This window comes from Pogoniulus pusillus, chromosome 23 (assembly GCF_015220805.1).
Source record: "Pogoniulus pusillus isolate bPogPus1 chromosome 23, bPogPus1.pri, whole genome shotgun sequence".
NCBI lineage: Eukaryota > Metazoa > Chordata > Aves > Piciformes > Lybiidae > Pogoniulus > Pogoniulus pusillus.
In genome coordinates, this window is record NC_087286.1 from 16,774,014 (window position 1) to 16,786,398 (window position 12,385).

Below are 12,385 nucleotides of genomic sequence, written 5' to 3' on the forward strand. Positions count from 1 at the left end.
CCAAGATCATCCAGTCCAACCTAGCACCCAGCCATATCCAATCAACTAGATCATGGCACTAAGTGCCCCAGGCAGGCTTTGTTTGAACACCTGCAGGGACGGTGACTCCACCACCTTACTGGGCAGCCCATTCCAATGCCAATCAGTCTCTCTAGCAACAACTTCATCTTAGTATCCAGCCCAGACCTCCCCTGGCACAACTTGAGACTGTGTCCCCTTGTCCTGTTGCTGGTTGCCTGGCAGAAGAGACCAACCCCACCTGGCTACAGCCTCCCTTCAGCAATGAGGTCAGCCCTGAGCCTCCTCTTCTGCAGGCTGCACACCCCCAGCTCCCTCAGCCTCTCCTTATAGGGTTTTTACTTAAAGAAGAGCCTCCCTTTCTTTCTTCATTAGAATTTGGAAGTAGCCCCACAATTTATTCTTTTCCCCAAGATTAAACATCAACAACTTGGAAAAAAAGAGCAACAAATGGAGCAAATATTTTTTGCTTTTTTAAAAACCACTTTGTCTGAGCTGCTTCACTGATGGAATTATGTGATCTGGCTTTGCACTGGACAGGCTCCACAGGGCTGTTGGCTCAGGCCACCTTGTGTCCAGAAGCAGTACAACTGCCCCCACACAAACGAATCAGAGCTGGTCAGGACCACCTGTATCAGCTGGACCAGATACCTGTGTCAGCACACTGCTGAGTCAGCAAGACACTTCAACAAGGTACTTCAGGTATGGGAAATACAGTGGAGTAGCTCTAAGTTAATTATGTAGCCCTGCAAGGACCAGCAGGGGTTTTTAGTTCTATCTTCATGCCAGACTCAAGTTAATCTCCTCAGATCTACCTACATGTTTTCATACTCTCCTGTCTCTTGGTTCTGTAGTGCTCTCCCATTTTGAGTTTGGGCAGGGTTTACTGCTTCAGGCTCAGCACTATATAATACATGAACTCAGCTCAAGCCTCGAGCTGTGTCTGGCTAGCAACTCTTGTGTAGCATCACACATTTGCCAAAAACATGTGAGCAGCCCAGTAAATATTGCAGTTGGACAGAATTATTTGCTATAGCTGTACTAATAAAGAAACCAGGACAAGAAGCACACTATAGCATCCATATGTTTAAAATCTCTTGTCCTCACAGTTCAGGGTGGCCTCACTCTTTCTGCTTAATGGAAACAATCTGTAGCCTGCACTGACCCCAAGGCCTGTCTGGGCATTGTCTGGGAGAGCACTTGCTGGCATGGGCCAAAGTGTGTAAGGGAGAGACTGTGCTAGCAGTTAAACATCTTGGATAATCACAACAGTGCCTGAACCCTGAAAGGTTTGGTCCTGTTTAATTTACTAGTATAAAGTCATTAAGTCCATCTCATTACTGGCTGATCTAGAACCAGGAAAGCCCACAGAAAAGAAGGATGCAGCCTGCTGAAAAGCCAGGTTAGTGTGCAACCATGAGTGCAAAAAGCAGTAGGACAGCAGTAGAGTATGTAAAGACAATGGCCAGCCTCTCAATTCTGGGGAACTGATTTAGGATAATAGAACACCAGACTGTAAATCCTCACTACTAGAATTCTTTCTGATTTTTATCCGTCAGTTATCTACCACATCTGTTTGTCCACATTAAAATGAGGGCTGCAGGAAGAGGCTACCTCTTGCTGATGCTCCTTCAGCCTATGAATCTTATGTTTCTCTGTACAAAGCAGCATAGTCCAGCACATAGTCCAGTGGAGCAGGCTCTTTTTTACACAAGGTGCATGAATCTGATAAATGAACTTTAGGTAGAGGGGCTGATTATTCTCTGTCATGAAGCTCTTCCATGAAAGGTGAACAGTGGTAACTCTGCTGTCATGTTCTCAGATAACCACTCAGGACCCTGATACTGAGAGGTTATAGGTACCTATAGTAGGACTCTTATCAGTTAATTTGACTCATTTGGAAGCTGGGTGTCCAGATTAAGCTATTTTTCTGAGCCCCTTCTGCTATCAGAGGGACACATCCAGGCTTATCATAGATTCCAGTATATTTCTAAAGAAGATGGACCTGATATGTATTAAATATGCACCCCAGAATGAGACAATTTGCTCTCTCTTGATGTAAAACGTTAAAGCTAAGTTTACTAACTACTCTAATATGCAGCAGTGACTCCATGTTGTGAGCTAGAAAGGAGTGGGGCCACATATCAAATGTTTAGTATGTGTTAGTACACCTCCTTTTATATATATATATATATAAAAGATAAAAGATATATATATCTTAACCATTCCTTAGAGATACCTCTTGTTCCTATTGACTCTTAAGATTCTAGCAACTCAAAACTGTCTCTGTTGTACCCTGGAAAGGTCAAATGGCCATTATTTAAGTGCCAGAAAACATAAGCTGAACACCCAACTGACAATACAGTGTTCTTTCGAAGAATCATGACATAACAGTTTTGAGGACAATAGAGGCCCACAAAAATTAAAGCATGATATATGGAATAAATATTTTCACAATTAAATATTTACTTTGCCACATTTTCTCCACTGATCGAACATTTCCAGATTGCTCCTGTCACAGCTGCTAGAAGTTGTTTGTTCTCAGAGTTACCAAGCAGAAGAGCGAGTGGTTGCAGACCTCCGTGGTGCCTAACCAGGTCACGTGTTTCTCTATCTTCTGCACACTAAGAAAGAAATATATACATATAAAAATATGTTAAATGATGTCTTTGAAAGGTAGGTGTATTATGTTGCAACTGGCAAGAGCTAATCCAGGAGAAAATGCACAAATGTTATTTGTTTCAGAACATGCTAGCAACTCACTACGAGAGCTTGAGAGCAAACTGCTACTGCATATGCAGCAGTACATTCATTGTCAAACTGCCCACCTCGGGGACAAATGAACACAAACCCCAAAGCAGCACTTTGCACAGCATGCCCTGCCTCTCTCCACTCTTTACCTGTGCAATTTCTGACTTGCACATGAGAACAGCAACTAGAAACTTAACTACAATATTAAATATGCAGTCAAAATATTCTTGTAAGAATTAACCAAAGACATGAACATTTTTGTAAAGTAATTCCATAGAATCAGTCAGGGTTGGAAGGGACCACAAAGATCACCTAGTTCTAACTCCCCTGCCGTGGGCAGGGACACCCTAGCCTAGATCAGGCTGGCCAAAGCCTCATCCAGCCTGGCCTCAAACACCTCCAGGGATGGGGCCTCAACCACCTCCCTGGGCAACCCATTCCAGCCTCTCACCATTCTCATGCTGAACAACTTCCTCATGGCCAGGCTGAATCTCCCCACCTTCAGCTTTGCTCCATTCCCCCTAGTCTTGTCACTCTCTGATAGCCTAAAAAGTCCCTCCCCAGCTATTTTGTAAGCCACCTTCAGATCCTGAAAGGCTACAAGAAGGTCACCTGGGAGCCTCCTCCTCTCCAGACTCTACCCTATTTGTTACACATTAGAGAAATAGTAAAACTATGAAATATTAAAACTGACAAGCATGAAAGCAAGAGACTAATTCTGGCTCTGATCTACTGATTATAATAACACTACTAATAATCTACTGATTGTAAGTAATACAATTACCTTAAATAATGCACTTGCACAGTGCATCTGAAGCTCCTCGTGTTTACTGCTCAGATTTTTCACAATGTTCTCAATCATGCCTTCTGTCCTCATTGCCAGTCTGTAGCTTGGCTAAAAAGATAAAGTTCATTAATAACAACAGTGCTACAATTCTAGGCGTTGATATTGAAAAGTCTTGGACTTCATTTTAAGCACAAGCCAGCTGAATTGCCTCCAAGAATGCTACTGATGTTCTCAAAGTTACTCAAATGCATAAATTGTGCAGTGCTTTTTGAGTCACCTGTAAAACCAGGTCCTAGAATGCTGTTTTGTAGCTACTTTGCTTGAATAGAACCCAGAATATTCTGAAAGGTGTCCAGATTCCCTGCTCAGAGCCAAGGAATAAAAGGATGCTTTAGAAAGTGATCAAGAAGTTCTTCATTAAGAGCCAGAGGCCAAAACAACGACTGTATTCCTAGAATAAAGCTAGGAAAATATGTTCTTAGAATTACATTTTGTTAGTGTTGTTTTATTTTTCTTCCAGATTTTACCTCATAGGCATTGTAACAGGGGCCCATTATCTGAGAAAGAGGAAATTTCTGTGCAAGAGATGCTCTGGGTGTTATTTCCAGATCTGGCCAGGTAAGAAAGTCTCAAAAACTTCACCTTCTCAAAACAGACTTACTGGAGCTAAAATCTGCCAGTGTGCTGACTCATGGAGCATGCATAAACCTGTGTAGCTCTGTGCTAGTTTGAGCCTAGCTGGGATATTTTGGTGAGAAGAATTAGATGATAGGCTGTGAAAAGGAAACAATGGTGATGGCTGCTGCACTCATAGGCTTGCTGAGATGCATAAAAACAAGAACACAAACGTAGATAACAGAGTTGCTCTCTCTGGCTCTGGCTGCCTCCCTTCTCTCTCTAACTTGCTATCTGTGTAACTAATCCCTCTGCTTCCTAACCCCCCTGGCCAATTCTCCAAACTCACCTTGAATGTAAGGCAAAGTCTGGGATAAAGTAGAGGGGTGGAAAGGAGGTAGAAGGGTGGTTGAGAGCCCCTCCTGGGGACTCTGGTTTCTGGGATGGCTGTTGTGTTTCTGTATTACCTTTTTAACTTGCATCTTTCTGTATATATTGTAAGTACCTGCTTGTATGTTGTGCTAAGCTGTAAATATAAAGCTCTATTCTAATTTCCAGCTCAGCTGATTCTAGTCTGGGTGACTTTCTCAAGTGTGTGGTGGGGCAGGTAACAAAAAAAAGTTCAAAAAGCTAATTCTGAAAATACAAATTGTTTCATAATGCAGAGCCCTTCAAAGAAATCATCTTGTCTTCTGTGTCTCCAAGTTCACCAATAAAACTTGTGTGCATTTTTGACCTGAAGTGCAATGTACCTTAATTTCAACTATGGTTTCACAAATGGAGAAATAGTCACTCATATGGCAACAGTAAAAAATACTTGCATTCAAATGAAAAAAAAACCCCAACAACAAAGAACATACTCAAAGCTATGAGTCCTGCCAAGGAAATCTGCAAAAAAAATCTCAAATGTTTGCTGCTTCCTTTTTTTTTTGCAATTGATCTGACTCTGTCTTATTTAATTCACAAGAACACCATTTTTTCACTCCGAGGGTGACAGAGCCCTGAAACCAGCTGCCCAGGGAGGCTGTAGAGTCTCCCTCTCTGGAGATACTCAAGAACTGCTTGGATGCATTCCAGTGTGACCTGCTCTGGCAGGGAGGGCTGGACCAGATGATCCAGGTCCCTTCCAGCCCCTGATATTCTATGATTAGAAACCACACTGCCCTGCACTGCATTGGATCTTCTTGGCCATACCTGCAGGTGAGCTTTATAGAAATTAAATGTATTGATTAACCAAAGTATAGCATCTTAAGTTGGCAAATGTATCAACTATGACAGAAATAAAGGAGGGGGGAGAAAGGAAAGAAGCTGATTAAGTATTTAACTTCTATGTATTTTCTTTGATTACTTATTCTCAGGCTCTTGAATAAAAAATATGTGGTCTTTACTTCACTTTCTCAAAGACACTTTGAACACACAGAACATCTACTTCCCGATGGGATAACAGCCCCAGTTTAAGTCATAGTCAACTTCTATACTTCTTTTTACTAGCCAGTTAATTTAACAGTTAGAAATAAAGTAGTTATATATTTGTACTTACCTCTGAGGCACACTCTTGTAGTGTCCCCACTACTGGGGTTAGGATGTCAGCATCTGAACATTTAAGCCATTTAGCTAACAACGGAATGCCACCAGCTTTACGGATTGCTTCTTTATTTTTGGTGCTTTTGCTGCAGCTCCAGAGTGCTAAAGCCCCACAACGTGCCATTTCAGTATCCTTTGCTTCAGATGGGGTCAGGCTGGTTGGCCCTGCTGAAACACTTTCCAACAGCTTAACCTAAGAGAACAAAACAACCCAAAACATTTTTTGCCATTGTCTACAGGCAAGTTTGATGTTGAAGTGCTTTTTAATGATGCTAAATACTACCAGAAGAGTCAAGTATACAACATCAAATATTGTTGGGCAAAAATATGTGTGACAAGGTACTCCAGTGAGTTCTTTGGGGACCAGGGAACGCTCTCACACGTGGGTACTCCACTCTGAGTACAGTTTCAACACTTTATTATAGCTCAAATACTAAAACCATAAAGAGAAAGGTATACTGGAAACTACAATGCTTATAGCTCAAATACTAAAATCACAGAGAGAGGGGTATATGGCAAGGAATGACAAATAAATTCATAGAATTCATAGATTCATAGAATCAACCAGGTTGGAAGAGACCTCCAAGATCAGCCAGCCCAACCTAGCACCCAGCCCTATCCACTCAACCAGACCATGGCACTAAGTGCCTCATCCAGGCTTTTCTTGAACACCTCCAGGGATAGTGACTCCACCACCTCCCTGGGCAGCCCATTCCAATGCCAATCACTCTCTCTGGGAAGAACTTCCTCCTAACATCCAGCCTAGACTTCCCTTGGCACAACTTGAGACTGTGTCCCCTTGTTCTGCCACCGGTTGTCTGCAATTCTATTGATCAAAGAGCAGCTTATACTCCAACTAACCAGCAAAACTCCTGAGATGTGTAGATCGCAGGGCTGCAGGCACTCATCTTCCTAAAGTGGGCATCCCCACTGGGAACTGCACCATCCTGGTGGTCTGACTGGTGCTGCTCCAACCCAACTACCTAAGCTCTTAGTATAGATAGGTTCAGAATTCTGTGACATATGGCCAGGATGTCCCAGAAGGCTGAATGAAGGAGAACAAAGCTCCTCCTTTATTTTGCACTCTGTTACACACCATCTTTCCCTACTGCTCATGCACATACTTGCAAGCCCCAGATCTTATCTCTAGTAACTTAGTGATGACCTGTTTTAATTTCTGATCAAATACAGACCAACTCTTCCCTCTTACCCAAGGGTATACATTTCAATATCTGCTTACCAACTTCTTGATTCCTCCACGCTGCCTTACTGTCTTCCGCGCCTGCTTAAACCTAGCAACATTAGCAATTGTTTCCGCTGCCAAACATTTTAGTTCTGCATCTGGGGAGTCCAAGTTTTTCACCATGAGTTCTAAGCCCCCAAGATCTGCAATTGTTTGTCTGATGAGTGCATTTTGACTAATTTCCTTCAGGATTTTTAACGAACCAATCTAAATAATGAAACATAACAGAAGTTAAATAATGTTTAAGCATAGACAACCAGGGGAAAAAAAAACTATTTAAAATGCTGGGTTAGCTAAAGAATTTTAATTTTTAAACTGAATCAGGAAAAAAAAGAAGGAAACTGAAAGCCAAACTGATTTTTTTTCCTTAAAAATAAAAAAAAAATCCTTGAAATTGAGAAATATGAAACATTTTTTTCTCCTGTGTAACTTATTAGGATAGTTTTTTCAGTGTTCCAAAAAAGGCATGTTCATTGCTGTACTTGAAAATGCTACTTACCTGACATTTAATTTCTTCTGTATCAAGCAGATTAATCAACACTTCAAGACATCCAATGTCTTTGATGGCCATCTGACAAGTTTCTTGAGCCAGATTGAAATCTCTCATCGAGCACAATGCAATTAAAGTAGCTGTTGGATTACCTCCCTAAAATAAGTAATTAACAAGTGTGTAAAGTGCATTTCATATAAAACTTAACATCTTCTACTAGTAAAACTACTACTAAAGAGGAAACATGATAGATCATTCTTGGATCAGGAACAGTGTGGCCAGCAGGACAAGGGAGGTTATTCTACCGCTGTACTCAACACTGGTCAGGCCACACCTTGTGTACTGTGTCCAGTTCTGGGCTCCTCAATTCAAGAGAAGTTGAGATACTGGAACATGTCCAGAGAAGGGCACCAAGGCTGGTGAGAGGTCTGGAACACAGCACTGTGAGAAGAGGCTGAAGAAGCTGGGATGGTTTAGCCTGGAGGAGGCTCAGAGGTGACCTCATTGCTGTCTATAACTACCTGAAGGGAGGTTGTAGCCAGGTGGGGTTTGGTCTCTTCTGCCAGGCAACCAGCAAAAGAACAAGAGGACACAGTCTCAAGTTGTGCTGAGGGAGGTCTAGGCTGGATGTTAGGAGGAAGTTGTTGCCAGAGAGAGTGATTGGCATTGGAATGGGTTGTCCAAGGAGGTGGTGGAGTTGCTGTTGCTGGAGGTGTTAAGAAAAAGACTGAATGAGACACATAGTGCCATGGTCTGGTTGACTGGATGATCTTGGAGGTCTCTTCCAACCTGGCTGATTCTATGATTCTGATTCTGTAGTCTTAAATAAAGCAGACATTGTAAGAACTGGAATTATTGAAGTCTGCAAACAGCATAATGACTGAAGTGAGAGTGAACAGAACAAGTGACAAATGATTAATGTGGCTTGCTGGAAATGGAGCAGAAAATTAGCCAAATACTCTGAGTTTTGTGTGAGTGTCTGCAGACAGCAAAAGAACACAGTGAAGATACAGACGTTTCAGAGAAGCTATCTACATTCTTTGCATTCACTCTGGAAGAAACCAGAGATTTCAACAGCAATCTTCCACTGTGGGCATTTCAGAGGATTTTTCTGAAACAGAAGACACTGTAGAAAGGTTTTATAGAATGTGAATCATAACAGCTTGCCATTAGTGGATAATATTCTACTGAGTTACAAAGAAAACAGGGTAGAAAAAGTTGATTCAGTAGAAGTAGCATGAGTCCTCTTGCTTCAAACTGCCCTGTTACCAGTGCTCTGGGAAACAACAAATGTGATGTCTGCTTTGAAAAGAATTGAAGGTTTATCCAAGGCCTTTTAGCTGTACAAATTGGTAGGCTATAATAAAGAAGAAGATTAGCAGACCTTTATCTAAATATTATACACTTCAAGGCATTGTAGATCTGTTAAGAGAAGTCCTACCTCACAAAACTATTTTATGAGGAACAGGAACATGATCACAGAGAGCTCTGCAGTTTAGCACAGAGTGTTGCTTATTTGAGGCTACAGGTACAAAGAATTTAGACAAGGAGTAAAGTGCAAAATTTCCATTGTGTGGTTAATTATGATTTGGAAGAAATTACTGAAGAATGATGATAACTTTTCCAGCAGTGGAAATTTTTCAGTCAGGATTGGATGTTTTTCTAAAAGATAAGCTCTGCTTCAGTCACAGCCACTAGACTAAAAGCAAGACTAAAGATCAAAGAATACACTCTGTGGTATGCAGAAAGTTAAACCATACGATAACAATGAGTTCTTTTGAACCTATAATACAGATTTACTATTAATCATATCAGAGATGAACCCAGCTGCACGTGTAGCAGCAACAGGAGCTGGAGTGCATGAGCAATGCCAACTGGTGCTGATGTGGAAGTTACAACTTAGAGCACCTAGTAAATCAAACTGCTCTATCCACCGCCCACATGTCTCTGAATTCCAGAGAAGCTTTGGCTCCCAACCAGACCTGAACTGTGCTGCCCAAGCCCATTTCTTTCAAATGACAGTTTTGAAGCCATAAAGGACTCTGAGCTGACCCTTTCCAGAGGAAAATGCTTTGCTAAATTGTGCATACACAGTGTACTGAAATACACTGAAAAACTGAGTAATGTTTCCTAGCCTGAAACAAGGAGATCTAACAAAACCAGGACTTGTGAAGCACTTCTTCAACATAAACTAAGAAATGCACAGTAAAAAAGTCTTAACACATTCTTCAACAGATACCATAAATGTAGTAGACAAATACACCCATAAGGAATGTGAGAAAATTGCTAAACGAAGTTTCAGGTCAGAACTTACATCAGAGAAGACTTCTGCTAATCAATGAAGTGTACTTAGATGATACTTCACAAATAAATTGTATTCAGATTTCTTGTAACAAAAGACATCCACAGAAAACTGGTTAAATATCAAGGTGATTTTTAAACATCTGTAATAGATAGTGTTCTAAAGGGAGATTCCCTCTGTTTTTAACAATTGGTATCTTCACTGCAGGTGAAAATGAAACATGCTTTGCTTTAAGAATGTATTTTGATCAAATTTGGAAATATGTCCTAAGGAATGAAATATTGTAGCCATTTCTCAAATGTTTCCCTAGAGAAATCAGTTTGTCCACACACATCAAAGTCAAAAAGATTTTGTTTCTTTCTTGAATCCCTAAATATGGTTCCAAAATCATAGAACCATAGAATCAACCAGGTTGGAGGAGAACTCCAAGATCAGCCAGTCCAACCTAACACCCAGCCCTAGCCAGTCAACCAGACCATGGCACTAAGTGTCTCATCCAGGCTTTTTTTGAACACCCCCAGGGATGGTGACTCCAGCACCTCCCTGGGCAGCCCATTCCAATGCCAATCACTCTCTCTGTGAAGAACTTCCTCCTAACATCCAGCCTAGACTTCCCTTGGCACAACTTGAGACTGTGTCCCCTTGTTCTGTTGCTGGTTGCCTGTGAGAAGAGACCAACCCCCACCTGGCTACAGCCTCCCTTCAGGTAGTAAATGACACCAAATATTCTGTATCTTGAAAGGACTAGCAGTTGTCCTTTGATGAAGTTTGTGCTCAGTTTAGACTTTGAGATTTACTTTGCTTTGCATTATATATATATATATATATACATATAAATAAATCTGCAACAGGTTTTTAAAGGGCAAACTTCTCTTTTTATTATTTTACACAAATGTAAGAAGTATATTGCTAACCTGACAAGTGATGTCTCCTCTTTTGAGGAGCTCTCCTAGAGTGAAACTACATTTATACATATGATGGTAATTGGTAATTTACTTATCTTATGTATATAATGCTTAACATGTGAGATTTAATATGGACCAGGCTTTTAAAAACTAAACAACTTTTAATTATCTTACACTAAATAGAAAACTAGAACTGTATATATATATATATATATATATATAAGTAAAAATATGGACTTGATTTTTCTCAGTTTCAAAACTGCACACATCACTTTCAGTGTTTTTAAAAGTAAAACCACAACAAAATCCTTTTCATATGTGCTGAAGCATCAGTTCTACAAAATAAGAAATATTACTGATGGTTTCAGAAATTATTTTTGGTTCTAGAAGTTATCATCACAGTAAGTCCTGCAGCACTTCACCCCACAGATTTTAGAATGCATGGAAACAGTTACTTCTTCATTAAGCTGACAAAAAAATCAGCATTATGTTGTTACACCACTTGAAATCCAATATGTTGGATGCAAAATAGACTCTGCTGGCAGATCAACAATCAGTTTTAAGTGCTGAAATGAAACACAGATTCAGCTTAAAATGTGCCTCTCTTCCTATATAGTGGTATCATTTGGATGGCCACAAATTAAACAAGAACAAAACAATGCCACTGATACATTATCAGCTTAAAATGTGCCTCTCTTCCTATATAGTGGCATCATTTGGATAGCCACAAATTAAATGAGAACAAAACAATGCCACTGATATATTATCAGCTTAAAATGTGCCTCTCTTCCTATATAGTGGCATCATTTGGATAGCCACAAATTAAACGAGAACAAAACAATGCCACTGATACTCTATCAGCAAAACCTCTTTTGTGCAATGTTTGTACAATTTCTCTGGTATGAGACTCATAGCTGAGAATTACAGAACTAGGAAGAACATGTAGCAAAGCCTTTCATTTGTTTTTTATTTCTGAGGTGTTTAACAAACTACTTTTACAACACAGAAAGGCACAGATTAATCTAGCTAAAACTTTTAATGTACCTATACAGAGGCAGTTGTTTTAGAGGATAAGATTCTCCCAGACAACCAGCAACAGAACAAGGGGTCACAGTCTCAAGTTGTGCTGGGGAAGTATAGGCTGGATGTTAGGAGGAAGTTCTTCACAGAGAGAGTGATTGGCATTGGAATGGGCTGCCCAGGGAGGTGGTGGAGTCACCATCCCTGGAGGTGCTCAAGACTGGATGAGGCACTTAGTGCCATGGTCTGGTTGACTGGATAGGGCTGGATGCTAGGTTGGATTAGATGATCTTGGAGGTCTCTTCCAGCCTGGTGGTTTCTATCATTCTATGATTGTATTTAATGTGGTATCTGTGAGTCCAATCCCACAGCACTGTACTGGAAACACCATTACTTGCCACTGTTCCTCCAAATAGGACATCAGTAACTCCATTTTGAACAGATTGCAAGGTGGAAGACAAACTTTTGGGTGCAGCCAGGCCCCCTTATCCCTGGCATGTTTGGTGTTCTCTTTTTTTCCATTTTAAAACCCCTAGACCTTTAGAAATTCTTCCTTATGATCTCAGGGAATGCTGAATAATGCTTCTGAAATATTCAAGTACCTTCTGACAGCTTCTGGCAGAAACTCATTCAACCAGAGTATGCTCCAAAACCTAAGGAAAGATGTCTT

The 12,385-nt window shown here is 40.7% G+C and overlaps 1 protein-coding gene across 2 annotated transcripts in view; it reads right to left on the reverse strand.

Moving 5' to 3' along the window:
• ODAD2 (outer dynein arm docking complex subunit 2) overlaps positions 1-12,385 on the reverse strand; it is a 77,897-nt gene that overhangs the window by 40,240 nt on the left and 25,272 nt on the right. For both annotated transcript variants that reach the window (XM_064162956.1, XM_064162955.1), the window contains exons 12-16: positions 7,498-7,644; positions 6,996-7,205; positions 5,712-5,948; positions 3,554-3,664; positions 2,488-2,642 (exon numbers count right to left, since the gene is read on the reverse strand). In XM_064162956.1, the coding sequence (XP_064019026.1) occupies positions 2,488-2,642; positions 3,554-3,664; positions 5,712-5,948; positions 6,996-7,205; positions 7,498-7,644 (860 nt within the window). The remainder of the gene's footprint in view (positions 1-2,487; positions 2,643-3,553; positions 3,665-5,711; positions 5,949-6,995; positions 7,206-7,497; positions 7,645-12,385) is intronic.